The following is a 27,694-nucleotide window of genomic DNA, read 5'->3' on the forward strand; positions in this document are numbered from 1 at the left end:
AGCACATTTCTAACTGCTTTTATGATTGTGTTTGTGTTCCAGGAGTCGTTTCTTACAGTCATGATCAGGTCACTGGATCAGTGTTGGAGGTGTCAGTCCGACCAGGAGACAACATCACTCTGTACTGTGACTGCAAAAAATCAACTGGAGTTTACATATTGTGGTACAGGAACTGCTCTCATGAGAACCAGCCTCCGTTTATCCTTGGAAATGCAAATTATCGAACAAACTACCACCTTTACTATCTGACTCGTTTTAAGTTTGTGGACAACACTTCCTCTAATTCCTATGACCTGCTGATCCTAAACGTCACTGAATCAGATGAGGGGCTCTACTACTGTGGAACTCAACGGACAGAAGTGGTGGAAAAAGATAAAATTACTCCCAAAACTGATTACAGATATGGCAACGTCACAACAAGGATCATACTCAGTAAGTATTGTGGTCTGAATTATCTTTGTACCTGAAATATCTGTAATACTTTAACTTACTTCATACAGTAAGAAGCCCAGATATTGTGCACTTATGTTGATAATGAAAAAGCTGAATCGTAACAAAGTTCACTCACCATTTACTGTATGTGAGGATTTTGTGCATGAACACAGTGTATTATCATATAATACATTTTTGTCATATCTGGGACTTCATGTAACTGAATTGTTGTAAGTCGTTCTTAAACATGCACCCTTTATGTATTTTTATTCACAGTGAGTTTTGGGATGATTTTACATTTGTAATGTGAGAGGACAGGCTCAAACAGGGTTAAAGGCTGCATATTGCACTTATTGCTGGAGTGAGCTGAAAATCTAATAAGTCAGAGACTTTATTCAAATGAGAATAGATATCACATCAGAGGAGATACTGGAATGGGACCAAAGTTGAGAATAGTCTTATCAACAAGGCAAGGTCAACAGTACACTGTGCATCGGTCTTGGCAGGAGATACAATAATGGCAATGCAGGATTTTATTTTATTTTCTGCTCAACGAAAACTTGATAGCTGATAGCTGTTTTCCAGCTATCACACTTATGTCCACATACACATGAAACCATGGTGAACACAATGAAAAATAAACGTATATTAATTCTGACATGTTAGTTAGATCAGAAATAACTGAAGCTCATCGACACAACTTTGTGTTTCTTCCAGACTCGAGTGAGACTGATCACTGTCAGCCTTCCAGCCCGAATACAAAAGACTGTGATGTGTGCTGGAGACTGCTGTTTTCTCTGTGTCCAGTTTCTGCTGTTCTCTCCTCTCTCATCTCTGCTCTTGTGGCTTATCATCTCTGTAGAAAGAAAGGTAACTCACCTTTTAAACTTGAAGTATTAATATCAGGCATTTTCTGAATAATTAATCTACATAATTCATTGACCATGATGCTGTATTTATTTCTGCAGCTCAAGGCCCTCAAGTTGATGAGCAAAAACCTGAAAGTAGACATCAAACAGGACCAAATCAGGTAGGTGTAACAGTAGAACATGATGCACCGTGGCATTAAACAACAGCGTGATCAGGATTGTAAACAATATATCAAATCTTAGGTTGAAGATGTGTGTTACGCTGCGCTGGAAATCCTTCAGCCATCACAGAGACCGAAGAAGAAGAGAAGTCAGAGTTCTGACTTCAGCACCTATTCTGCCATCAACACTTCCAGGATGTAGAGCGCCTCAAACAAAACAAAAAAAGAGTATGATGATGATTGATAAAGAATTATAAAACTAAGTGTCCCCATTTAAAGCGGCAGAACTAGACAAGAAGGAACATTTGTATGCATAAAATACAGGTGTTTTTGTTGTTGTATGTTTGTTTCAAGGCAAAAAGAACATGTGTTTCTTTTAAAGGTAAACTTTACCCTTTAGTGTCAGCTCTCCTCAGAGGATCAGTATAATTGTTGTAAGAAAGAGTTGTATCAGGATTTTATTTGTTACTTCTCGGACACACAGTACTTACAATGTTGGAATTGCATTTCTACTCTTTAAAGGGGCTCTGCAGAACTTCTGTGTTGTTCTTGAAGCTGGTCGTTAGTTTAGTCTAGTTAGCAAACTCCATTTCTAAACGAACGTTCGCTACTGTTGGCACTGAGACGAGGCATTCGAGAACATGCATAAAGTCACATCCTTTGGGCTGTCGAGGAAAATCCGACCCGAGTCCTTCACAAAGAAATCCACAGTCCAGCTGCTTTAAACAACTTCAACAAATCATCTACAGGCTTGTATAAGCAGAGAGAGAGAGAGACGGAGAAGGTTTCATTTGTCACATGACATTACAATCTGTTCACACATGGCCAATAAAAAAGTGATTAATACATGTAAATAACTACAAATTGTTACATAAAGCCCCTTTAATTGGTCAGATTGTTCTATCCGTGTTCTATCATGAGCCACAGTGGATATGAATTACTACTAACCTTTCATTTAGCTTACGTACTATGTGCTTGCGTACACGGATGCCAGTGTTAGTAAGGTGATTGTTTTTTTAGCATCCTCATATCTAAAAACAATCATGTGTCAAATCTAAATAGATTTGAGTGAATTATAACTCATGGATATGAATTACTACTAACCCTTCATTCAGCTTTCCCAGAATATATGCATCACGTGCACCTTATGTCCTTACACCAATTGAATAAAAGATTAAAATGGTTGTCCTGTAAAAATGAAGAATAAATAAAAAACCTCCAATTAGTAAACCAGTTTATTGTTGTTGATTACAATTCAGCTTCAGCTTCACGTTTTTTGATTGAAATCGATCCCTAACATTTCATAACCATTGTGATGGCTGCTTGTCGGTAACAAGACATGATGGCTGTTAGATCAATGTGTTCAGGCAATTTCCTGTTTTTATCTGCAGTTAGCCATCAGCCCCAATCCCTTCATGAGTAGAGTTTGATACAACTTAGTATTTGTTATGTTAGAGCTGCAGCAGAGGATAAAACTCAAAGTGATCAGACTGTACAGAAGCCAAGATGGCTACAGTTTAATGTTCGTCCTTAGCTCATTTATTTAATGCCCAACTTCTGTTTGTGAGAAGTAACACGACAACATAGTGTTAACAATAAAGTCCACCTCGGCCACATCATGTGGCACCATGTTAGCAGCTCACAGGAAACCCACATTGACAAACAGCCCCACCTTTACAGAGCTTGACATTCAAACAGACTGAACCTGTAGGTCAGTGCGCAGTTTCCTTGTTCAGAGTTCACTCGAGTGTCACTGACTCTTGTGCTGGAAGGTGTCAGAATCTTCAGTCAGAATTTAGCACCTCTGCAGCGGCCTCAGCTACATTTGGATGTACGTATTTCTGACTCTTGGTCGTATCTGTGGCCACAACATAGAATATGTTCTATGTTCTTGCGTACACAGATGCCAGTGTTAGTGAGGTGATTTTTTTCTTAGCATCCTCATATCTAAAAACAATCATGTGTCAAATCTAAATAGATTTGAGTGAATTATAACTAATCATACTATTCCATCAGTACTTAGTCATTGTTTTTAACTAAAAATGTTAGATCTTGTGTGTTACGCTGCCTGGATATCAAACAGGCATCACAGAAATCAAAGAAGATGAACACTTTCTGACTTTAGTACTTATACTTGGAGCATGTATAACCAAACAACTTAACATAGTGAATTGTATAATAAATTTAGTTATGTATACTTGTTTTACATTGTTATTATTCAGAAACGTATGAAGGCATTAGTGGACAGGTCTGTAAGTTAAAGGATGACAAAGATTAGTATTCTGAGCTTAACTGCTATGAGGAAGTGGTTTGTTACCAACTTAACAAATTACAGTAGTAATATATCAAAAAAATATTAATATTTACTCTGTCAACAAGGCATGTAAAGCTTTGGCTCAATGTGCTCAGTATTGTATATCTGGTGAGATGAAACATTTTTCCATGTAAACAATAATAATAATCATCATTGTGAACAATTAATGCAATGTCAAATTTAAACTGTGCTGGTATTGATAACAATTTTATTTGTTTGTATGGACACAAATTTGAAGAAAAAAAAACATAATATTTTTTCAATCATGTCTACCCATTTAATTTCTATTCCAGCTGTTAGATGCATGAACCACAGTATATCCATTCTTCCATTTGTGAAAAAATATTCACGACTGAATTCATTCCTTTATTTTTTAATTCTTCATAGACAAGATGTGTGTTTTATTTCACTCCCCACTTAAATAACAGTGTGTAAATTGATCAGACGTACACATTAACCTCTATATACAAACATTGTTTGATTTTGCTGATTGCAAAAAGTGTCAGGTTCAGATTCTTGATTAAAATCGATCTGTAACATCTCATAAAGGTGGTGATGATTGTGTCTCTGTAACAAGACACGAAAGCTGTTTGCTGGCAATTTCCTGTTTTTATCTCAAGTTAGTTGCCAGCTCACAATCTGTGGCCAGTAGTCCGATACAATTCGAGGTATGATCAGTAAGGCTTACAGGAAACCCACAGTGACACACAGCCCCTCATGCACTGCAGAGCTTAACATGCAAACAGACTGAAGCTGCAGGCTGCTGAAGGTGTTTGTGGAATTGGGTTTGATTTAACAAAAATATTAAAGTTTATTTTGAACATTGTTCCTAATTTGGTTGAACATTTTTTAAATGTATTGTTCAAATTTCTGTAGCTAGAGTTGAGCAAAACCCTGTTTAGTATCCAGCAGCTCTGCAGCCACCTCAGCTACATTTAGATGTACAGCTTATTTCTGAGTCTACGTCAAATCACTGACCACATCCTAACCCTGTGAAGTCAAGAGATTCGGTCGCACTTTATGTGAGTGTGATTTGTTTGCAGACGGATGCAGAGTGTGGTTTCCTGCAGAGAGACAATGGTCAGTGGGGTTATGCTTCTGGTATAAAAATAACTTGTGTTGTTTTGGATGGCAAAAAAATATTTATTTTGACATATTAAAGTATTCCTCTAGATTTTTTACACATATTCATAAACACTTGTAGTGAGGATGAGTGTATTGGAAAACACAACATGAGTTTCTCTGTGAAAAACGGAGAAGGTGGAGCTGTGGGTGGTGTAATCTCTAAACATATAGACACACCATCTCAAGGTGAAGCTCTGCTGACCTCTAGTGGATATGTAGTATTAGTAGCACAAAAATGCCCAAGAAGACACTAGACTCAAAGCAGTCCACACTGATGAAACAGTGTTTTATATTAACCTTTTAATTTACCATTGCTGCTGGATTCTCTTATTGCCAAAAAATACCACACCGAAGTGTCTCTTGAAAAAATAAAATACAATGAAATCCCTGGTGGAACAAACTCCCAGTCCAAATGATTTTGAAAGTCTTTGACTATAGTATTGTTTTGGCAATGCTGTTTGTAGTAGAGAAGGGCCACATATCATCTTTAAGCACTAACAAAACAATCAGATTTTTGCCACAACAGACCGGCACATGTGTTAGCAACCCTTAGGTTGATTACAACAGAAGCAACACATGATATTCCCAACCTTTCTGACAACACAGACCAGAAAAGAGCTATAATTTGCAGGATCCCTGGGTGGTAAACAATCAAATGTTTACATTGTCATGTTCACATTTTTGTAAATAAAATCTGTTTTTTGAAAATCTTAATGTAAATAAAAAATGTTTGCCTTGTGATATGTAATAAAAAGGTTGCCATTTCCAGGAAATAAATAACAAACACAATGCAGTACATGAATGGCAATTACATCAGTCCCCTTTGTTCTTACTGGGTTTTCAAGGCTTGATATTGAACAACCCAAAACCCAGTACAGGTCCACAGCCCGGTGGTTGGGAACCCCTGCTTTAATGTGACCATTATATCCAATTTATTTTAATGATGATGTAATCAAAAAACCTGAAAAATGGAAATCTTGTAAAAGCAACAGTTAAGTATAGAAGTGAGCATTTAAGAGTTTAGAGAATATAATATATCCGACACGAGACAGGTGGTACTGAGACAAAAAGGCTCAATTACAAATCTGTCTGCTACTTCAGTACCTCGGACAGCGCCATGGATTTATTAATACACAGCACAGTTAGGCTACTGATGTTTCTGAGCCATGGTCGAGGCCATAGATTATAACCTGCACTAACCTCGGCCAGATAAAGTATCAATGAGTCAAGCATCTAGACATATTCAGATTAGCAACCCTTCTGCCCCTGCACTCTCTGCTACTAGGGCATGAAAGGTTAACAGTCCTCTCTGATCCCCCTGTGATGTCACCTGTCATATTGGAGTATTGGTTTCTTGAGACTTTTTAATACTGAGCAGGTAGATTCACAGCAAATAGGTAGGAATAGAAATAAGACTGAAAATCAGTTTACCATGAGCAAGGACAATAAGAAAGAAATACTAGAGTTAAAATGATCAAAACTGGTTTGAAAATGACTGAACAACACCATCTATAGGCAGAATGCCACTTTTAAGGTGGACTGGAAAATTCCAATAAGAAGCTGTCAATAGGACGCCAACTTCAGTGTCGTCTGTTGCAGCGTAGTGGAAATCTCTGCATGTGTCTTGCCAGTTTCAAATAAGTCTTTTTATACTAGCGTATGGTTCCAGTGTGGTCATGGTGTTGATTCGTTGACTTACAATCACTGCGTGCACCATGGGGTGCCCTGGGTCCCTGGTTAGATCCAATTAGGATATCTACCCCAGCTCCACCCTCTGAATAAGGTCACTTCTGCCTCTAAAAAGCTGGCAACGGCCAAATGCAAACTCAAGGCATCCAAACAGTAGTCCACAAACCGATGGGTGGAGTCACTGTGGGTTAACTCTTGGGTTAAACACAAAATCAGATCTCCAGAATACCAACTTTTGGTGTTTTGGGACATTTTCTGAAACAACAAATGATGTCATTTTTCTTTGGAGGAAAGTCTCTAGGGAAGAGATGAGGGTTGAAGTTGAGTTTGGCAGATCAAATAATCTACACATGAGCCATACACAGGATGTTTTGGTGAGTATTGATAATATACTTATTCTAATATGATACCTTGTAGGAATTCAAAGCTACAGCCGATGTAATTATCACTGGTAATAAGAGTCACTCTCTTTTGTCTCACCAACAGCTGCTACCGTAGACTGGCCTGTTACATTTTTGAAAATAGCAACAGGCTGCATAGTAACAATACATTTACAATTTAAAGTCTAACAACATGAATGTTAAAGAGCGGACGGCATAACCGAGACCAAATATACTCTAGGTCCCTTCAAAGGCATTACTCTACGTAGTACTCTTTCAGAGCGCTACCATGTAAATGATAACACCTCCTCTAATTATGTTACATCACAAGGAAACATCAACGAGCAGAATGTCACACACTGTGGCATTACACCAATAGAAAACAACCACAGAAGAAATGTTCCACTTGACTGGCCAATCACAGCCTATATTTCCTTTAATGGAAAATTTTGCGCAAGTGGTGTTATCTGTGAGAAAGTTTTGCTTCACTGTCTTTTAACTCTCATTCATCATCATCACATATGGACGGGCTGCACATGCTTCTGGTCGTTCTCTTAGGTAAATCTTTTGATGAAATATTTGGATGATTTTATCACAATTCTTAGGTTACATTTTGAGAGTAGTTCATTCCTACAGTCTCAGTGTTGTTGTGTTGCACCTGCTGTAATGTGAAACCCTGTAACACTGAGCACATTTCTAACTGCTTTTATGATTGTGTTTGTGTTCCAGGAGTCGTTTCTTACAGTCATGATCAGGTCACTGGATCAGTGTTGGAGGTGTCAGTCCGACCAGGAGACAACATCACTCTGTACTGTGACTGCAAAACATCACTTGGAGTTTACATAGTGTGGTACAGGAACTGCTCTCATGAGAACCAGCCTCTGTTTATCCTTGGAAATGCAAATTATCGAACAAACTACCACCTTAACTATCTGACTCGTTTTAAGTTTGTGGACAACACTTCCTCTAATTCCTATGACCTACTGATCATAAACGTCACTGAATCAGATGAGGGGCTCTACTACTGTGGAACTGAACATACAAAAGTGGAGGAAAAAGATAAAATTACTCCCAAAACTGATTACAGATATGGCAACGTCACAACAAGGATCATACTCAGTAAGTATTGTGGTCTGAATTATCTTTGTACCTGAAATATCTGTAATACTTTAACTTAATTCATACACTAAGAAAGCCCAGATATTGTGCACTTATATTGATGATGAAAAAGCTGAACCACAACGAAGTTGACTCACCATTCACTGTATGTGAGGATTTTGTGCATGAACACAGTGTATTATCATATAATACATTTGTGTCATATCTGGGACTTCATGTAACTGAATTGTTGTAAGTCGTTCTTAAACATGCACCCTTTATGTTTTTTTATTCACAGTGAGTTTTGGGATAATTTTACATTTGTAATGTGAGAGGACAGGCTCAAACAGGGTTAAAGGCTGCATATTGCACTTATTGCTGGAGTGAGCTGAACATCTAATAAGTCAGAGACTTTATTCAAATAAGAATAGATATCACTTCAGAGGAGATACTTGAATGGGACCAAAGTTGAGAATAGTCTTATCGACAAGGCAGGGTCAACAGTACACTGTGCATCAGTCTTGGCAGGAGACACAATAATGGCAATGCAGGATTTTATTTTATTTTCTGCTCAACGAAAACTTGATAGCTGATAGCTGTTTTCCAGCTATCACACTCATGTCCACATACACATAAAACCATGGTGAACAAAATGAAAAAGAAACTTATATTAATTCTGACACGTTAGTTAGATCAGAAATGACTGAAGCTCATCGACACAACTTTGTGTTTCTTCCAGACTCGAGTGAGACTGATCACTGTCAGCCTTCCCGCCCAAATGCACAAGATTGTGATGTGTGCTGGAGACTGCTGTTTTCTCTGTGTCCAGCTTCTGCTGTTCTCTCCTCTCTCATCTCCACTCTTGTGGCTTATCATCTCTGTAGAAAGAAAGGTAGCTCACCTTTTAAACTTGAAGTATTAATATCAGACATTTTCTGAATAATGAATCCACATAATTCATTGACCATGATGCTGTATTTATTTCTGCAGCTCAAGGCCTTCAAGTCGATGAGCAAAAACCTGAAAGTAGACATCAAACAGGACCAAATCAGGTAGGTGTAACAGTAGAACATAAAGCACCGTGGCATTAAACAACAATGTGATCAGGATTGTAAACAAATATCAAATCTTAGGTTGAAGATGTGTGTTACGCTGCGCTGGAAATCCGTCAGCCATCACAGAGACCAAAGAAGAAGAAGAGAAGTCAGAGTTCTGACTTCAGCACCTATTCTGCCATCAACACTTCCAGGATGTAGAGGGCCTCAAACAAAACAAAAAAAGAGTATGATGATGATTGATAAAGAATTATAAAACTAAGTGTCCCCATTTAAAGCGGCAGAACTAGACAAGAAGGAACATTTGTATGCATAAAATACAGGTGTTTTTGTTGTTGTATGTTTGTTTCAAGGTAAAAAGAACATGTGTTTCTTTTAAAGGTAAACTTTACCCTTTAGTGTCAGCTCTCCTCAGAGGATCAGTATAATTGTTGTAAGAAAGAGTTGTATCAGGATTTTATTTGGTACTTGTCTGACACACAGTACTTACAATGTTGGAATTGCATTTCTACTCTTTAAAGGGGCTCTGCAGAACTTCTGTGTTGTTCTTGAAGCTGGTCGTTAGTTTAGTCTAGTTAGCAAACTCCATTTCTAAACGAACGTTCGCTACTGTTGGCACTGAGACGAGGCATTCGAGAACATGCATAAAGTCACATCCTTTGGGCTGTCGAGGAAAATCCGACCCGAGTCCTTCACAAAGAAATCCACAGTCCAGCTGCTTTAAACAACTTCAACAAATCGTCTACAGACTTGTATAAGCAGAGAGAGAGAGAGACGGAGAAGGTTTCATTTGTCACATGACATTACAATCTGTTCACACATGGCCAATAAAAAAGTGATTAATACATGTAAATAACTACAAATTGTTACATAAAGCCCCTTTAATTGGTCAGATTGTTCTATCTGTGTTCTGTCATGAGCCACAGTGGATATGAATTACTACTAACCTTTCATTCAGCTTACGTACTATGTGCTTGCGTACATGGATGCCAGTGTTAGTAAGGTGATTGTTTTCTTAGCATCCTCATATCTAAAAACAATCATGTGTCAAATCTAAATAGATTTGAGTGAATTATAACCAATGGATATGAATTACTACTAACCCTTCATTCAGCTTTCCCAGAATATATGCATCACGTGCACCTTATGTCCTTACACCAATTGAATAAAAGATTAAAATGGTTGTCCTGTAAAAATGAAGAATAAATAAAAAACCTCCAATTAGAAAACCAGTTTATTGTTGTTGATTACAATTCAGCTTCAGCTTCACGTTTTTTGATTGAAATCGATCCCTAACATTTCATAACCATTGTGATGGCTGCTTGTCGGTAATAAGACATGATGGCTGTTAGATCAATGTTTTCCTGTTTTTATCTGCAGTTAGCCATCAGCCTCATCCCCTTCATGAGTAGAGTTTGATACAACTTAGTATTTGTTATGTTGGAGCTGCAGCAGAGGATAAAACTCAAAGTAATCATACTGTACAGAAGCCAAGATGGCTACAGTTTAATGTTCGTCCTTAGCTCATTTATTTAATGCCCAACTTCTGTTTGTGAAGAGTTACATGACAATATAGTGTTAACAATAAAGTCCACCTCTGCCACATCATGTGGCACCATGTTAGCAGCTCACAGGAAACCCACATTGACAAACAGCCCCACCTTTACAGAGCTTGACATTCAAACAGTAGGTCGGTGCGCAGTTTCCTTGTTCAGAGTTCACTCGAGTGTCACTGACTCTTGTGCTGGAAGGTGTCAGAATCTTCAGTCAGAATTTAGCCCCTCTGCAGCGGCCTCAGCTACATTTGGATGTACGTATTTCTGACTCTTGGTCGTATCTGTGGCCACAACATAGAATACGTACTATGTGCTTGTATACACAGATGCCAGTGTTAGTAAGGTGAGGATTTTCTTAGCATCCTCATATCTAAAAAACAATCATGTGTCAAATATAAATAGATTTGAGTGAATTATAACTAATCATACAGTTCTGGCTATAGTCGGTACATAATCATTGTTTTCAACTAAAAATGTTAGATCTTGTGTGTTACGCTGCCTGGATATCTGCCAGGCATCACAGAAAACAAAGAAGATGAACACTTATGACTTTAGTACTTATTCTTGGAGCATGTATAACCAAACAACTTAACATAATGAATTGTATACTAAATTTAGTTATGTATACTTGTTTTACATTGTTATGGTTCAGGAACGTATGAAGGCATTAGTGGACAGGTCTGTAAGTTAAAGGATGACAAAGACTACTATTCTTAGCTTAAGTGCTATCAGGAAGTAATTTGTTACCAACTAAACAAATTACAGTAGTAATATATCAAGAAAATATTCATATTTATACTGTCAACAAGGCATTTAAAGTTTTGGCTCAATGTGCTCAGTATTGTATATCTGGTGAGATGAAACATTTTTCTATGTAAACAATAATAATAATCATCATTGTGAACAATTAATGCAATGTCAAATTCCAACTGTGCTGGTATTGATAACAATTTTATGGAGACAAATTTGAAAAAAAACAAACAATATTTTTTCAATCATGTCTACCCATTTAATTTATATTCCAGCTGTTCTGGATTTTTTTCCACCATTAGATGCATGAACCACAGTGTATCTATTCTTCAATTTATGAAAAAATATTCACGACTGAATTCCTTCCTTTATTCTTTCATTCTTCACAGACAAAATATGTGTTTTATTTCACTCCCCACTTAAATAACAGTGTGTAAATTGATCAGACATACACATTAACCTCTCTATACAAACATTGTTTGATGTTGCTGACTGCAAAAAGTGTCAAGTTCAGATTGTTGATTAAAATCGACCTGTAACATCCCATAAAGGTGGTGATGATTGTCTCTGTAACAAGACACGAAAGCTGTTTGCAGGCAATTTCCTGTTTTTATCTCAAGTTAGTTGCCAGCTCACAATCTGTGGCCAGTAGTCCGATACAATTCGAGGTATGATCAGTGAGGCTTACAGGAAACCCACAGTGACACACAGCCCCTCATGCACTGCAGAGCTTAACATGCAAACAGACTGAAGCTGCAGGCTGCTGAAGGTGTTTGTAGAAATGGATTTGATTTAACAAAAATATTAAATTTTATTTTAAACATTGTTCCTAATTTGGTTGGACATTTTTAAAATGTATTGTTAAAATTTCTGTAGCTAGAGTTGAGCGAAACCCTGTTCAGTATCCAGCAGCTCTGCAGCCACCTCAGCTACATTTAGATGTACAGCTTATTTCTGAGTCTACATCAAATCACTGACCACATTCTAACCCTGTGAAGTCAAAACACTTGGTCGCACTTTACGTGAGTGTTATTTGTTTGCAGACAGATGCAGAGTGTGGTTTCCTGCAGAGAGACAATGGTCGGTGGGGTTATGCTTCAGGTATATAAAAATAACTTGTGCTGTTTTGGATGACAAAAAAAATATTTATTTTGACTTCCTCTAGATTTTTTACACATATTCATAAACACTTGTAGTGAGGATGAGTGTATTGGAAAACACAACATGAGTGAATATGTAGTAGTAGTAACACAAAAAGGCTCAAGAAGACATTAGACTTAAAGGATAACTACTGTTTTTTACAACCTGGACCTTATTTCTAGCAAAATATATGATCATTTACTCACCCAGATAACTTCGGTGTCATTTGGCGTCGTTCAGACGAAATTAGATCCAGTGTAGCACCGGTATATCCATATAATGCGAGTGATCCGGGCACCGAAGCGCAGCCTCTATGAGCATTATCTGCCACGAAACTAGTTCATTTCACCAATATTTTGTTACGATACGCTAGTGCTACTCCCCTCTGAGTCCGGGCTCGTCTATTGTCAACAACCGGGGTCTGTAGGTTGCCCTACTACCTCTGACCTAGAAGATGTCATCTCTGAGCTGCGCGCGCACCCGCGACAGCCCGGCTTGTTTACCTATAGCTGCTACTGCTAGTTTGACCCCGGATGTTGATAACGGACGAGCCCGGACTCAGAGCGTATCATGACAAAATATTAGTGAAATAAACTAGTTTCATGGCAGATAATGCGTTATATAGAGGCTGTGTGTCTGTGCCCCGTCACTCGCATTATATGGATATATCGGCGCTACACTGGATCTAATTTCGTCCGAACGACTTCAAATGACACCAAAGTTATCTGGGTGAGTAAATGATAATATATTTTGCTAGAAATAAGGTCCAGGTTGTAAAAAAACGGTAGTTATCCTTTAAAGCAGTCCACACTGATGAAACAGTGCCCTTAATATTAATCTTTTAATTTACCATCACTGCTGGATTCTGTTATTGCCAAAAAACCACACAGAAGTGGCTCTTGAAAAAAAAAGAGCCAAAGTCAACAAAGTCCCAACAAAGTCCCAGTCCAAATGATTATGAAAGTCTTTGACTATAGAATTGTTTTGGCGATGCTGTTTGTAGTAGAGAAGGGCCACATATCATCTTTAAGCACTAACAAAACAATCAAATTTTTACCACAACAGACCGGCACATGTGTTAGCAACCCTTAGGTTGATTACAACGGAAGCAATACATGACATTCCGAACCTTTCTGACAACACAGACTAGACATGAGCTACAATTTGCAGTCAACCCTGGGTTATAAACAATACAATGTTTTCATTGTCATGTTCACACTTTGTGAAATAAAATCAGTTCTGTGAACATCTTAATGTAGATAAAAAAATGTTTGCCTTGTAATATGTAATACAAAGGTTGCCATTTCTAGGAAATAAATAACAAAAGACAATGCAGTACATAAATGGCAATTACATCAGTCCCCTTTGTTCCTACTGGGTTTTCAAAGCTTGATATTTAACAACCCAAGACCCGGTACAGGTCCACGGCCCAGTGGTTGGGAACATCTGCTTTAATGTGTGCATCTAGCCTTTCCTCACCACCCTGATCATCTCCTCCCTCACTTCAGGCCGTATTCCAGCTCCTTTCAAGACAGCTACAGTAAAGTCACTCCTAAAGAAACCCAGCCTAGACTCAGCTGACATCCGCAACTACAGACCTGTATCTCTTCTATCATTTCTCTCTAAAACCCTGGAACGTGCCGTCTACAACCAACTGTCCTCATACCTTTCATAAAACGACCTCTTTGACCATAATCAGTTAGGCTTCAGAACTGCTCATTCCACTGAGATGGCCCTCCTCACAGTGACTTAGTCGCTCCGTGCCGCCAGAGCCTCGTCCCACTCGTCAGTCCTCATTCTCCTCGACTTAACCTCTGCGTTTGACACAGTCAACCACCAAATCCTCCTCTCCACTCTGCCAAATTTGGCATCGCTGACTCTGCTCTAACCTGGTTCACATCATACCTGACATATCGCACCTTTCAGGTCACATGGAATGGCTCTTTGTCCAAACCTGCTTTCTGGAAACTGGTGTGCCTCAAGGCTCAGTACTAGGACCACTTTGGTTTTCACTATACATTAGATCACTAGGCTCTGCAATCACATCACATGGATTCTCTTACCACTGTTATGCTGACAAAACCCAACTGTTCCTCTCCTTTCCCCCGTTCTCCAACACCTACATTGCCACCCGCATCTCGGAATGTCTGGCAGACATCTCCGCTTGGACAACTGCGCATCATCTCAAGCTCAACCTTAGTAAAACTGAACTCCTATTCATCCCGGGGAAAGACTGCCCTCACATGGACCTGTCAGTCACTGTTGAAGATGTCACGGTATCGCCTTTATTGACTGTGAGGAACCTGGGCGTGTTACTCGACAACGGGCTATCCTGCACCCCAAACATCACCACGGTGGCCCGATCCTGCAGATTTGCCCTCTACAACAGCCGCAGGATCCTGTCTTTCCTCACAAAGGATGCAACGCAACCCAACTCCTGGTCCAAACACTGGTCATCTCCCACCTGGACTACTGCAACTCGCTATTGGCTGGACTCCCAGCCTCTGCGACTAAACCATTGCAACGTATCCAGAACGCTGCAGCATGGTGCTGGCTTTCAAGGCCGTCAACGGAACTCCACCCATCTACCTCCAAACACTGGTCAGACCACATGCCCCAGCTCGAGCACTTCTCTCTACTACATCAGCTGGCTGGCTGGTACAGCCATCACTAAGAGCAAACAAAGGCCGCTCAGTGAAGTCGCGACTCTTCTCTGCTCTGGCGCCCCAGTGGTGGAACAAACTCCCGACAAGTGTCAGGACAGCAGAGTCACTTGCCATCTTCCGCAAAAGACTCAAGACTCACTTGTTCAGACTTCACCTCGACCCCGCATAGCATGACTGAGCAGGTAGATCAAAAGCAAATAGGTAGGAATAGAAATGAGACTGAAAATCAGCTTACCATGAGCAAGGACAATAAGAAAAAAATACTGAAGTTAAAATGATCAAAACTTAGGATTGTAAACCAATAACAGACTGTGTGATTGTATAGTTCATTGTCATTTCAGGTCCCCCATATTTATGACATTTTTCAGTTCATGAACTGGTTTGAAAATGACTGAACAACACCATCTATAGGCAGAATGCCACTTTTTTCGTCTGTTGCAGCGTAGTGGAAATCTCTGCCTGTGTCTTGCCAGTTTCAAATAAGTCTTTATTACATTAGCGTTTGATTCCAGTGTGGTCATGGTGTCGATTCATTGACTTACAATCACTGCGTGCACCATGGGGTGCCCTGGGTCCCTGGTTAGATCTAATTAGGATATCCAACCCAGCTCCACCCTCTGAATAAGGTCACTTCCGGCTCTAAAAAGCTGGCGACGGCCTAATGCAAACTAAAGGCATCCAAACAGTAGTCCACAAACCCATGGGTGGAGTCACTGCGGGTTAAATCTTGGGTTGAACACAAAATCAGATCTCCAGAATACCAACTTTTGGTGTCTTGGGACATTTTCTGAAACAACAAGTGTTGTCATTTTTCTTTGGAGGAAAGTCTCTAGGGAAGAGATGAGGGTTGAAGTTGAGTTTGGCAGATCAAACAATCTACACATGAGCCATACACAGGACGTTTTGGTAAGTATTGATAATATACTTATTCTACTATGATTACTTGTAGGAATTCAAAGTTACAGCCGATGTGATTATCACTGGTAACAAGAGTCAGTCTCTTTTGTCTCACCAACAGCTGCTACTGAAGACTGGCCTGTTACATCTTTGAAAATGGCACCAGGCTGCATAGTAACAATACATTTACAATTTAAAGTCTAACAACATGAATGTTAAAGAGCAGACGGCATAACCAAGACCAAATATACTCTAGGTCCTTCAGAGACATAACTCTACGTAGTACTCTTTCAGAACGCTAACATGTAAATGATAACACCTCCTCTAATTATGTTACATCAAAAGGAAGCATCAACGAGCAGAATGTCACATACTGTGGCATTACACCAATAGAAAACAACCACAGAAGAAATGTTCCACTTGACTGGCCAATCACAGCCTATATTTCCTTTAATGGAAAATTTTGTGCAAGCGGTGTTATCTGTGAGAAAGTTTCACTTCACTGTCTTTTAACTCTCATTCGTCATCATCACATATGGACGGGCTGCACATGTTTCTGGTCGTTCTCTTAGGTAAATCTTTTGATAAAATATTTGGATGATTTAATCACAATTCTTTTGAGAGTAGTTCATTCCTACATTCTCAGTGTTGTTGTGTTGCACCTGCTGTAATGTGAGACTCTGTAACACTGAGCACATCTCTAACTGCTTTTATGATTGTATTTGTGTTTCAGGAGTTGTTTCTTACAGTCATGATCAGGTCACTGGATCAGTGTTGGAGGTGTCAGTCCGACCAGGAGACAACATCACTCTGTACTGTGACTGCAAAACATCACTTGGAGTTTACATAGTGTGGTACAGGAACTGCTCTCATGAGAACCAGCCTCCGTTTATCATTAAATTTAGAAATGTTAACACGTATATCAAATCAAGAAATGATTTACTGAAGATTTACCCTCGTTTTAAGTTTGTGGACAACACTTCCTCTAATTCCTATGACCTACTGATCATGAACGTTACTGAATCAGATGAGGGGCTCTACTACTGTGGAACTCAACAGACAGAAGTGGTGGAAAAAGATAAAATTACTGACAAAACTGATTACAGATATGGCAACGTCACAACAAGGATCATACTCAGTAAGTATTGTGGTCTGAATTATCTTTGTACCTGAAATATCTGTAATCCTTTGACTGAATTCATACAGTAAGAAGCCCAGATATTGTGCACTTATATTGATAATGAAAAAGCTGAATCGTAACAAAGTTCACTCACCATTCACTGTATGTAATGATTTTGTGCAGGAACACAGTGTATTATCATATAATACGTTTTTGTCGTATCTGGGACTTCATGTAACTGAATTGTTGTAAGTCGTTCTTAAACATGCACCCTTTATGTATTTTTATTCACAGTGAGTTTTGGGATAATTTTACATTTGTAATGTGAGAGGACAGGCTCAAACAGGGTTAAAGGTTGCATATTGGCTTATTGCTGGAGTGAGCTGAAAATCTAATAAGCCAGAGACTTTATTCAAATGAGAATAGATATCACTTCAGAGGAGATACTTGAATGGGACCAAAGTTGAGAATAGTCTTATCAACAAGGCAGGGTCAGCAGTACACTGTGCACCGGTCTTGGCAGGAGATAAAATAAAATCCTACATTGCCATTATTATATTTTCTGCTCAACGTAAACTTGAGTTTTCCAAGAACTCCTTTGGACTAGATTTTAATCCAATAGTGTGTTTATTCTTGTTAATATGTGGGTTTGTTGGTGTCTGGGGACATGGAACAACTATCACACTTATGTCCACATACACATAAAACCATGGTGAACAAAATGAAAAAGAAACTTATATTAATTCTCACATGTTAGTTAGATCAGAAATGACTGAAGCTCATCGACACAACTTTGTGTTTCTTCCAGACTCGAGTGAGACTGATCACTGTCAGCCTTCCCGCCCGAATGCACAAGATTGTGATGTGTGCTGGAGACTGCTGTTTTCTCTGTGTCCAGTTTCTGCTGTTCTCTCCTCTCTCTTCTCCACTCTTGTGGCTTATCATCTCTGTAGAAAGAAAGGTAACTCACTTTTTAAACTTGAAGTATTAATATCAGACATTTTGTGAATAGTTATCCACATAATTCATTGACCATGATGCTGTATTTATTTCTGCAGCTCAAGGCCCTCAAGTCGATGAGCAAAAACCTGAAAGTAGACATCAAACAGGACCAAATCAGGTAGGTGTAACAGTAGAACATAATGCACCGTGGCATTAAACAACAACGTGATCAGGATTGTAAACAAATATCAAATCTTAGGTTGAAGATGTGTGTTATGCTGCACTGGACATCCGTCAGCCATCACAGAGACCAAAGAAGAAGAAGAGAAGTCAGAGTTCTGACTTCAGCACCTATTCTGCCATCAACACTTCCATGATGTAGAGGGCCTCAAACAAAACAAAAAAAGAGTATGATGATGATTGATGGAGAATTATAAAACTGTCCCCATTTAAAGCGGCAGAAATACACAAGAAGGAAAATTTGTATGCATAAAATACAGGGTTTTTTTTTGTTGTTTGTTTGTTTCAAGGTAAAAAGCACTTGTGTTTCTTTTAAAGGTTAAACTTTACCCTTTAGTGTCAGCTCTCCTCAGAGGATCAGTATAATTGTTGTAAGAAAGAGTTGTATCAGGATGTTATGTGTTACTTCTCCGACACACAGTACTTACAATGTTGGAATTGCATTTCTACTCTTTAAAGGGGCTCTGCAGAACTTCTGTGTTGTTCTTGAAGCTGGTCGTTAGTTTAGTCTAGTTAGCAAACTGCATTTCTAAACTAACATTGGCTACTGTTGGCACTGAGAAATCACAAAGAAATCCACAGTCCACCAGCATTAAACAACTTCAACAAATCGTCTACAGACATGTATAAGCAGAGAGAGAGACGGAGAAGGTTTCATTTTTCACATCACATTACAATCTGTTCACACGTGGCCAATAAAAAAGTGATTAATACATGTAAATAACTACAAATTGTTACATAAAGCCCCTTTAATTGGTCAGATTGTTCTATCTGTGTTCTGTCATGAGCCACAGTGGATATGAATTCATTCAGCTTTCCCAGAATATATGCATCACGTGCACTTTATGTCCTTACACCAATTGAATAAAAGATTAAAATGGATGTGCTGTAAAAATGAAGAATAAATAAAAAACCTCCAATTAGAAAAACAGTTTATTGTTGTTGATTACAATTCAGCTTCAGCTTCACGTTTTTTGATTGAAATCGATCCCTAACATTTCATAACCATTGTGATGGCTGCTTGTCGGTAACAAGACATGATGGCTGTTAGATCAATGTGTTCAGGCAATTTCCTGTTTTTATCTGCAGTTAGCCATCAGCCTCATCCCCTTCATGAGTAGAGTTTGATACAACTTAGTATTTGTTATGTTAGAGCTGCAGCAGAGGATAAAACTCAAAGTAATCATACTGTACAGAAGCCAAGATGGCTACAGTTTAATGTTCGTCCTTAGCTCATTTATTTAATGCCCAACTTCTGTTTCTGAGAAGTAACATGACAATATAGTGTTAACAATAAAGCCCACCTCGGCCACATCATGTGGCACCATGTTAGCAGCTCACAGGAAACCCACATTGACAAACAGCCCCACCTTTACAGAGCTTGACATTCAAACAGACTGAACCTGTAGGTCAGTGCACAGTTTCCTTGTTCAGAGTTCACTCGAGTGTCACTGACTCTTGTGCTGGAAGGTGTCAGAATCTTCAGTCAGAATTTAGCCCCTCTGCAGCGGCCTCAGCTACATTTGGATGTACGTATTTCTGACTCTTGGTCGTATCTGTGGCCACAACATAGAATACGTACTATGTGCTTGTATACACAGATGCCAGTGTTAGTAAGGTGAGGATTTTCTTAGCATCCTCATATCTAAAAAACAATCATGTGTCAAATATAAATAGATTTGAGTGAATTATAACTAATCATACAATTCTGGCTATAGTCGGTACATAATCATTGTTTTCAACTAAAAATGTTAGATCTTGTGTGTTACGCTGTCTGGATATCTGCCAGGCATCACAGAAAACAAAGAAGATGAACACTTATGACTTTAGTACTTATACTTGGAGCATGTATAACCAAACAACTTAACATAGTGAATTGTATAATAAATTTAGTTATGTATACTTCTTTTACATTGTTATTGTTCAGAAGCGTATGAAGGCATTAGTGGACAGGTCTGTAAGTTAATGGATGACAAAGACTATTATTCTTAGCTAAAGTGCTATCAGGAAGTGATTTGTTACCAACTAAACAAATTACAGTAGTAATATATCAAAAAAATATTAATATTTACTCTGTCAACAAGGCATTTAAAGTTTTGGCTCAATGTGCTCAGTATTGTATATCTGGTGAGATGAAACATTTTTCCATGTAAACAATAATAATAATCATTGTGAACAATTAATGCAATGTCAAATTTGAACTGTGCTGGTATTGATAACAATTTTATGGGGACAAATTTGAAAGAAAAAAAAACATCATATTTTTGAAAGTCTTTGACTATAGTATTGTTTTGGCGATGCTGTTTGTAGTAGAGAAGGGCCACATATCATCTTTAAGCACTAACAAAACAATCAGATTTTTGCCACAACAGACCAGCACGAGTTAGCAATCCTTAGGTTGATTACAACGGAAGCGATACATGATATTCCCAACCTTTCTGACAACACCAGACAAGAGCTATAATTTGCGGGCCACCCTGGGTGATAAACAATAAAATGTTTTCATTGTCATGTTCACGCTTTTGGAAATAAAGTCAGTTTTGTGAACATCTTAATGTAAATAAAAAAATTTTGCCTTGTAATATGTAATAAAAAGTACATAAATGCAATACATAAATGGCAATTACATCAGTCCCTTTTGTTCCTACTGGGTTTTCAAGGCTTGATATTGAACAACCCAAGACCTGGTACGGGTCCACGGCCCAGTGGTTGGGAACATCTGCTTTAATGTGTGCATCTAGCCTTTCCTCACCACCCTGATCATCTCCTCCCTCACTTCAGGCCGTATTCCAGCTCCTTTCAAGAAAGCTACAGTAAAGCCACTCCGAAAGAAACCCAGCCTAGACTCAGCTGACATCCGCAACTACAGACCTGTATCTCTTCTTTCATTCCTCTCTAAAACCCTGGAACGTGCCGTCTACAACCAACTGTCCTCATACCTTTCACAAAACGACCTCTTTGACCGTAATCAGTCAGGCTTCAGAACTGCTCATTCCACTGAGACGGCCCTCCTCACAGTGACTTAGTCGCTCCTTGCCGCCAGAGCCTCGTCCCACTCGTCAGTCCTCATTCTCCTCGACTTATCCTCTGCGTTTGACACAGTCAACCACCAAATCATCCTCTCCACTCTGGCCGAATTTGGCATCGCTGACTCTGCTCTAACCTGGTTCACATCATACCTGACAAATCGCACCTTTCAGGTCACGTGGAATGGCTCTTTGTCCAAACCTGCTTTCTGGAAACTGGTGTGCCTCAAGGCTCAGTACTAGGACCACTTCAGTTTTCACTGTACACTAGATCACTAGGCTCTGCAATCAGATCACATGGATTCTCTTACCACTGTTATGCTGACAACACCCAACTGTTCCTCTCCTTTCCCCCATCCTCCAACACCTACATTGCCACCCGCATCTCGGAATGTCTGGCAGACATCTCCGCTTGGACAACTGCGCATCATCTCAAGCTCAACCTTAGTAAAACTGAACTCCTATTCATCCCGGGGAAAGACTGCCCTCACATGGACCTGTCAGTCACTGTTGAGGACGTCATGGTATCGCCTTCATCGACTGCGAGGAACCTGGCCGTAATCCTCGACAACGGGCTATCCTGCACCCCAAACATCACCACGGTGCCTGCTAGAACATCCGCAGGATCCGGTCTTTCCTTAGAAAGGACGCAACGCAACTCCTGGTCCAAACGCTGGTCATCTCCCACCAGGACTACTGCAACTCGCTCTTGGCTGGACTCCCAGCCTCTGTGACCAAACCGTTGCAAATGCATTTAGAACGCTGCAGCGCGCCTCGTTTTCAATCTACCCAAATTCTCCCATGTGACCCCCCTCCTTGACCTCCACTGGCTTCCTGTTGCGGCCTGCATCCGATTCCAGACCATGGTGCTGGCTTTCAAGGCCGTCAATGGAACTCCACCCATCTACCTTTAAACACTGGTCAGACCACATGCCCCAGCTCGAGCACTTCGCTCTACTACATCAGCTGGCTGGCTGGTACAGCCAACACTAAGAGCAAACAAAGGCCGCTCAGTGAAGTCGCGACTTTTTTCTGCTCTGGTGCCCCAGTGGTGGAACAAACTCCCGACAGATGTCAGGACAGCAGAGTCACTCGCCATCTTCCGCAAAAGGCTCAAGACTCACTTGTTCAGACTTCACCTCGACCCCGCATAGCATGACTGAGCAGGTAGATCAACAGCAAATAGGTAGAAATAGAAATAAGACTGAAAATCAGTTTACCATGAGCAAGGACAATAAGAAAAAAATACTAAAGTTAAAATGATCAAAACTTAGGATTGTAAACCACTAACAGACAGTGTGATTGTATAATTAATGGTCATTTCATGTCCCCCATATTTATAAAATTTTTCAGTTCATGAACTGGTTTGAAAATTACTTAACAACACCATCTATAGGCAGAATGCCACTTTTAGGCTGGAAAATTACAATAAGAAGCTGTGAATCGGACGCCAACTTCAGTGTCATCTGTTGCAGCGTAATGGATGTGTGCACGTGTCTTGCCAGTTTCAAATAAGTCTTTATTATATTAGCGTATGGTTCCAGTGTGGTCATGGTGTTGATTCATTGACTTACAATCACTGCGTGCACCATGGGGTGCCCTGGGTCCCTGGTTAGATCCAATTAGGATGTCCACCCCAGCTCCACCCTCCGAATAAGGTCACTTCTGCATCTAAAAAGCTGGCAACGGCCATAATGCAAACTAAAGGCATCCAAACAGTAGTCGCAAAAAAAAAAAAAAAAATGGGTTGAGTCACTGTGGGTTAACTCTTGCGTTGAACACAAAATCAGATCTCCAGAATACCAACTTTTGGTGTTTTGGGACATTTTCTGAAACAACAAATGATGTCATTTTTCTTTGGAGGAAAGTCTCTAGAGAAGAGATGAGGGTTGAAGTTGAGTTTGGCAGATCAAACAATCTACACATGAGCCATACACAGGATGTTTTGGTAAGTACTGATGATATACTTATTCTAATATGATTACTTGTAGGAATTAAAAGCTACAGTCGATGTGATTATCACTGATAACAAGAGTCAGTCTCTTTTGTCTCACCAACAGCTGCTATCGAAGACTGGCCTTTTACATCTTTGAAAATGACACCAGGCTGCATAGTAACAATACATTTACAATTTAAAGTCTAACAACATGAATGTTAAAGAGCAGACGGCATAACCAAGACCAAATATACTCTAGGTCCTTCAGAGACATTACTCTACGTAGTACTCTTTCAGAACGCTAACATGTAAATGATAACACCTCCTCTAATTATGTAACATCACAAGGAAACATCAACGAGCAGACTGCACATACTGTGGCATTACACCAATAGAAAACAACCACAGAAGAAATGTTCCACTTGACTGGCCAATCACCGCCTATATTTCCTTTAATGGAAAAGTTTGCGCAAGTTGTGAAATCAGTGAGAAAGCTTTGCCTCACTGTCTTTTAACTCTCATTCATCATCATCACATATGGACGGGCTGCACATGTTTCTGGTCGTTCTCTTAGGTAAATCTTTTGATAAAATATTTGGATTATTTAATCACAATTCTTAGGTTACATTTTGAGAGTAGTTCATTCCGACATTCTCAGTGTTGTTGTGTTGCACCTGCTGTCATGTGAAACCCTGTAACACTGAGCACATTTCTAACTGCTTTTATGATTGTGTTTGTGTTCCAGGAGTCGTTTCTTACAGTCATGATCAGGTCACTGGATCAGTGTTGGAGGTGTCAGTCCGACCAGGAGACAACATCACTCTGTACTGTGACTGCAAAAAATCAACTGGAGTTTACATATTGTGGTACAGGAACTGCTCTCATGAGAACCAGCCTCCGGTTATCCTTGAAACTGCAAATTATCGAATGGAGTATCCTGTGAAGATTTTCCCTCGTTTTAAGTTTGTGGACAACACTTCCTCTTATTCCTATGACCTGCTGATCATGAACATCACTGAATCAGATGAGGGGCTCTACTACTGTGGAACTGAACAGAGAAAAGTGGAGGAAAAAGATAAAATTACTCCCAAAACTAATTACAGATATGGCAACGTCACAACAAGGATCATACTCAGTAAGTATTGTGGTCTGAATTATCTTTGTACCTGAAATATCTGTAATCCTTTGACTGAATTCATACAGTAAGAAGCCCAGATATTGTGCACTTATATTGATAATGAAAAAGCTGAATCGTAACAAAGTTCACTCACCATTCACTGTATGTAATGATTTTGTGCAGGAACACAGTGTATTATCATATAATACGTTTTTGTCGTATCTGGGACTTCATGTAACTGAATTGTTGTAAGTCGTTCTTAAACATGCACCCTTTATGTAATTTTATTCACAGTGAGTTTTGGGATAATTTTACATTTGTAATGTGAGAGGACAGGCTCAAACAGGGTTAAAGGTTGCATATTGCACTTATTGCTGGAGTGAGCTGAAAATCTAATGAGCCAGAGACTTTATTCAAATGAGACCAGCTATCACTTCAGAGGAGATACTGGAATGGGACCAAAGTTGAGAATAGTCTTATCAACAAGGCAGGGTCAACAGTACACTGTGCATCGGTCTTGGCAGGAGATACAATAATGGCAATGCAGGATTTTATTTTATTTTCTGCTCAACGAAAACTTGATAGCTGATAGCTGTTTTCCAGCTATCACACTCATGACCACATACCCATAAAACCATGGTGAACACAATGAAAAATAAACGTATATTAATTCTGACATGTTAGTTAGATCAGAAATAACTGAAGCTCATCGACACAACTTTGTGTTTCTTCCAGACTCGAGTGAGACTGATCACTGTCAGCCTTCCCGCCTGAATGCACAAGACTGTGATGTGTGCTGGAGACTGCTGTTTTCTCTGTGTCCAGTTTCTGCTGTTCTCTCCTCTCTCATCTCCACTCTTGTGGCTTATCATCTCTGTAGAAAGAAAGGTAACTCACTTTTTAAACTTGAAGTATTAATATCAGACATTTTCTGAATAATGAATCCACATAATTCATTGACCATGATGCTGTATTCATTTCTGCAGCTCAAGGCCTTCAAGTTGATGAGCAAAAACCTGAAAGTAGACATCAAACTGGACCAAATCAGGTAGGTGTAACAGTAGAACATAATGCACCATGGCATTAAACAACAGCGTGATCATCATTGTAAACAAATATCAAATCTTAGGTTGAAGATGTGTGTTATGCTGCACTGGAAATCCGTCAGCCATCACAGAGACCAAAGAAGAAGAAGAGAAGTCAGAGTTCTGACTTCAGCACCTATTCTGCCATCAACACTTCCAGGATGTAGAGTGCCTAAAACAAAGCAAAAAAAGAGTATGATGATGACTGATAAATAATTGTAAAACTAAGTGTCCCCATTTAAAGCGGCAGAACTAGACAAGAAGGAACATTTGTATGCATAAAATACAGGTGTTTTTGTTGTTGTATGTTTGTTTCAAGGCAAAAAGAACATGTGTTTCTTTTAAAGGTTAAACTTTACCCTTTAGTGTCAGCTCTCCTCAGAGGATCAGTATAATTGTTGTAAGAAAGAGTTGTATCAGGATTTTATTTGGTACTTCTCCGACACACAGTACTTACAATGTTGGAATTGCATTTCTACTCTTTAAAGGGGCTCTGCAGAACTTCTGTGTTGTTCTTGAAGCTGGTCGTTAGTTTAGTCTAGTTAGCAAACTCCATTTCTAAACGAACGTTGGCTACTGTTGGCACTGAGACGAGGCACTCGAGAACGTGCATAAAGTCACATCCTTTGGGTCCAGCTCATGATTGTTTTGGACTGTTGAGGATTTTGTTCCCACCATTAGATGCATGAACCACAGTATATCCATTCTTCCATTTATGAAAAAATATTCACGACTGAATTCCTTCCTTTATTTTTTCATTCTTCACAGACAAGATGTGTGTTTTGTTTCACTCCCCACTTAAATAACAGTGTATAAATTGATCAGACGTACACATTAACCTCTCTATACAAAAATTGTTTGATGTTGCTGATTGCAAAAAGTGTCAGGTTCAGATTCTTGATTAAAATCGATCTGTAACATCTCATAAAGGTGGTGATGATTGCGTCTCTGTAACAAGACACGAAAGCTGTTTGCAGTCAATTTCCTGTTTTTATCTCAAGTTAGTTGCCAGCTCACAATCTGTGGCCAGTAGTCCGATACAATTCGAGGTATGATCAGTGAGGTTTACAGGAAACCCACAGTGACACACAGCCCCTCATGCACTGCAGAGCTTAACATGCAAACAGACTGAAGCTGCAGGCTGCTGAAGGTGTTTGTGGAACTGGGTTTGATTTAACAAAAATATTAAAGTTTATTTTGAACATTCCTAATTTGGTTTGACATTTTTAAAATGTATTTTTTTAAAAGTCTGTTGCTACAGTTGAGCAAAACCCTGTTCAGTATCCAGCAGCTCTGCAGCCGCCTAAGCTACATTTAGATTTACAGCTTATTTCTGAGTCTACGTCAAATCACTGACCACATCCTAACCCTGTGAAGTCAATAAAACCTTCCGCTGCACTTTATGTAAGTGTGATTGTTTGCAGACAGATTCAGAGTGTGGTTTCCTGCAGAGAGACAATGGTCAGTGGGGTTATGCTTGAATTATGCTATCTGCATTGTTCAGGTATATAAAAATAACTTGTGGTGTTTTGGATGACAAAAGAAACAATTGTTTTGACTTATTAAAGTATTCCCCTAGATTTTTTACACATAATCTTAAACACTTGTAGTGAGGATGAGTGTATTGGAAAACACAACATGAGTTAGAAACAGTCACTATGCTATGTTTACATGGAGGCACACTCCGCGTTCACGCAAGTCTCCCCCGCAGCCGATGGCACTATGGAAGCCACGCCGGACAAGACGAACGAGACTCGCGATAGATACACACCGGCATTTACTTCCTGCTTTGAGCGACCGAGCGACACACAAACACAAGAGGGATCTGCTGCACTAGAGATTTGAAACTTTGACCCTCACAGCAGTCGATAAATGAAGCATAGCGCAAATTCATGCAGGACACGGAAGTCATAAAGCCCCAGCTGTAGTCAGCTGACAGCCAGCTGATCAGACCAGCCTCAGTCACTGACCAATCATATCCATTCTTTAGAATAAGGCGGTCTATTTAAATCTAAGCTGTCATACACTGATCTCTCTCCTTCAACACTGCTGCACCCACAACTCTGCTGCCGGCAAGCTTGCCGCCACCACCCCAG

General features: G+C 39.4%; 4 protein-coding genes across 11 annotated transcripts in view; all 4 read left to right on the forward strand.

The window, feature by feature from the left end:
- The window catches only part of LOC311273697 (uncharacterized protein), a 107,610-nt gene extending 103,087 nt beyond the window's left edge, over positions 1–4,523 (forward strand). For 7 of the 8 annotated variants that reach the window (XM_084380899.1, XM_084380897.1, XM_084380898.1 and 4 more), the window contains 5 exons: positions 43–163; positions 322–432; positions 1,150–1,302; positions 1,401–1,462; positions 1,545–4,523. In XM_084380899.1, coding sequence (XP_084237025.1) covers positions 43–163; positions 322–432; positions 1,150–1,302; positions 1,401–1,462; positions 1,545–1,664 — 567 coding nt within the window. In that variant the 3' untranslated portion in view covers positions 1,665–4,523. Of the gene's footprint in view, positions 1–42; positions 433–1,149; positions 1,303–1,400; positions 1,463–1,544 lie in introns of all 8 variants that reach the window. The other variant, XM_084380894.1, reaches the window with a different exon arrangement.
- Positions 1–19,525, forward strand: part of LOC311273766 (uncharacterized protein) — a 68,607-nt gene extending 49,082 nt beyond the window's left edge. The window contains exons 2-5 of the mRNA XM_084380979.1: positions 16,866–17,270; positions 18,061–18,213; positions 18,311–18,372; positions 18,454–19,525. Of these exons, the coding sequence (XP_084237105.1) occupies positions 17,141–17,270; positions 18,061–18,213; positions 18,311–18,372; positions 18,454–18,576 (468 nt within the window). The 5' untranslated portion in view covers positions 16,866–17,140 and the 3' untranslated portion in view covers positions 18,577–19,525. The remainder of the gene's footprint in view (positions 1–16,865; positions 17,271–18,060; positions 18,214–18,310; positions 18,373–18,453) is intronic.
- LOC311271096 (uncharacterized protein) lies at positions 7,488–10,355 on the forward strand. The gene is made up of 5 exons (XM_084376553.1): positions 7,488–7,528; positions 7,700–8,089; positions 8,808–8,960; positions 9,059–9,120; positions 9,202–10,355. Exons 1-5 carry the CDS (start codon positions 7,492–7,494, stop codon positions 9,322–9,324), a joined length of 765 nt encoding a protein of 254 aa, XP_084232679.1. The 5' UTR covers positions 7,488–7,491; the 3' UTR covers positions 9,325–10,355.
- LOC311273756 (uncharacterized protein) lies at positions 13,219–26,220 on the forward strand. Its single transcript, XM_084380969.1, has 5 exons — positions 13,219–13,298; positions 24,142–24,531; positions 25,249–25,401; positions 25,500–25,561; positions 25,643–26,220. The coding sequence occupies exons 2-5, from the start codon at positions 24,324–24,326 to the stop codon at positions 25,763–25,765; spliced, it is 546 nt and encodes a 181-aa protein (XP_084237095.1). The 5' UTR covers positions 13,219–13,298; positions 24,142–24,323; the 3' UTR covers positions 25,766–26,220.
- Positions 26,221–27,694: the final 1,474 nt, after the last annotated feature.

Source organism: Pagrus pagrus, assembly GCF_965226575.1.
Source record: "Pagrus pagrus genome assembly, chromosome: 2".
Lineage (NCBI taxonomy): Eukaryota > Metazoa > Chordata > Actinopteri > Spariformes > Sparidae > Pagrus > Pagrus pagrus.

Coding starts and splice junctions, on each gene's coding strand:
- LOC311271096 (XM_084376553.1), top strand. CDS start 7,492: ATGGACGGGCTGCACATGCTTCTGGTCGTTCTCTTAG. Junction 7,529..7,699: donor GCTTCTGGTCGTTCTCTTAG/GTAAATCTTTTG, acceptor TTTGTGTTCCAG/GAGTCGTTTCTTACAGTCAT. Junction 9,121..9,201: donor ATCAAACAGGACCAAATCAG/GTAGGTGTAACA, acceptor ATCAAATCTTAG/GTTGAAGATGTGTGTTACGC.
- LOC311273756 (XM_084380969.1), top strand. CDS start 24,324: ATGGAGTATCCTGTGAAGATTTTCCCTCGTTTTAAGTTTGTGGACAAC. Junction 25,402..25,499: donor TCATCTCTGTAGAAAGAAAG/GTAACTCACTTT, acceptor TCATTTCTGCAG/CTCAAGGCCTTCAAGTTGAT. Junction 25,562..25,642: donor ATCAAACTGGACCAAATCAG/GTAGGTGTAACA, acceptor ATCAAATCTTAG/GTTGAAGATGTGTGTTATGC.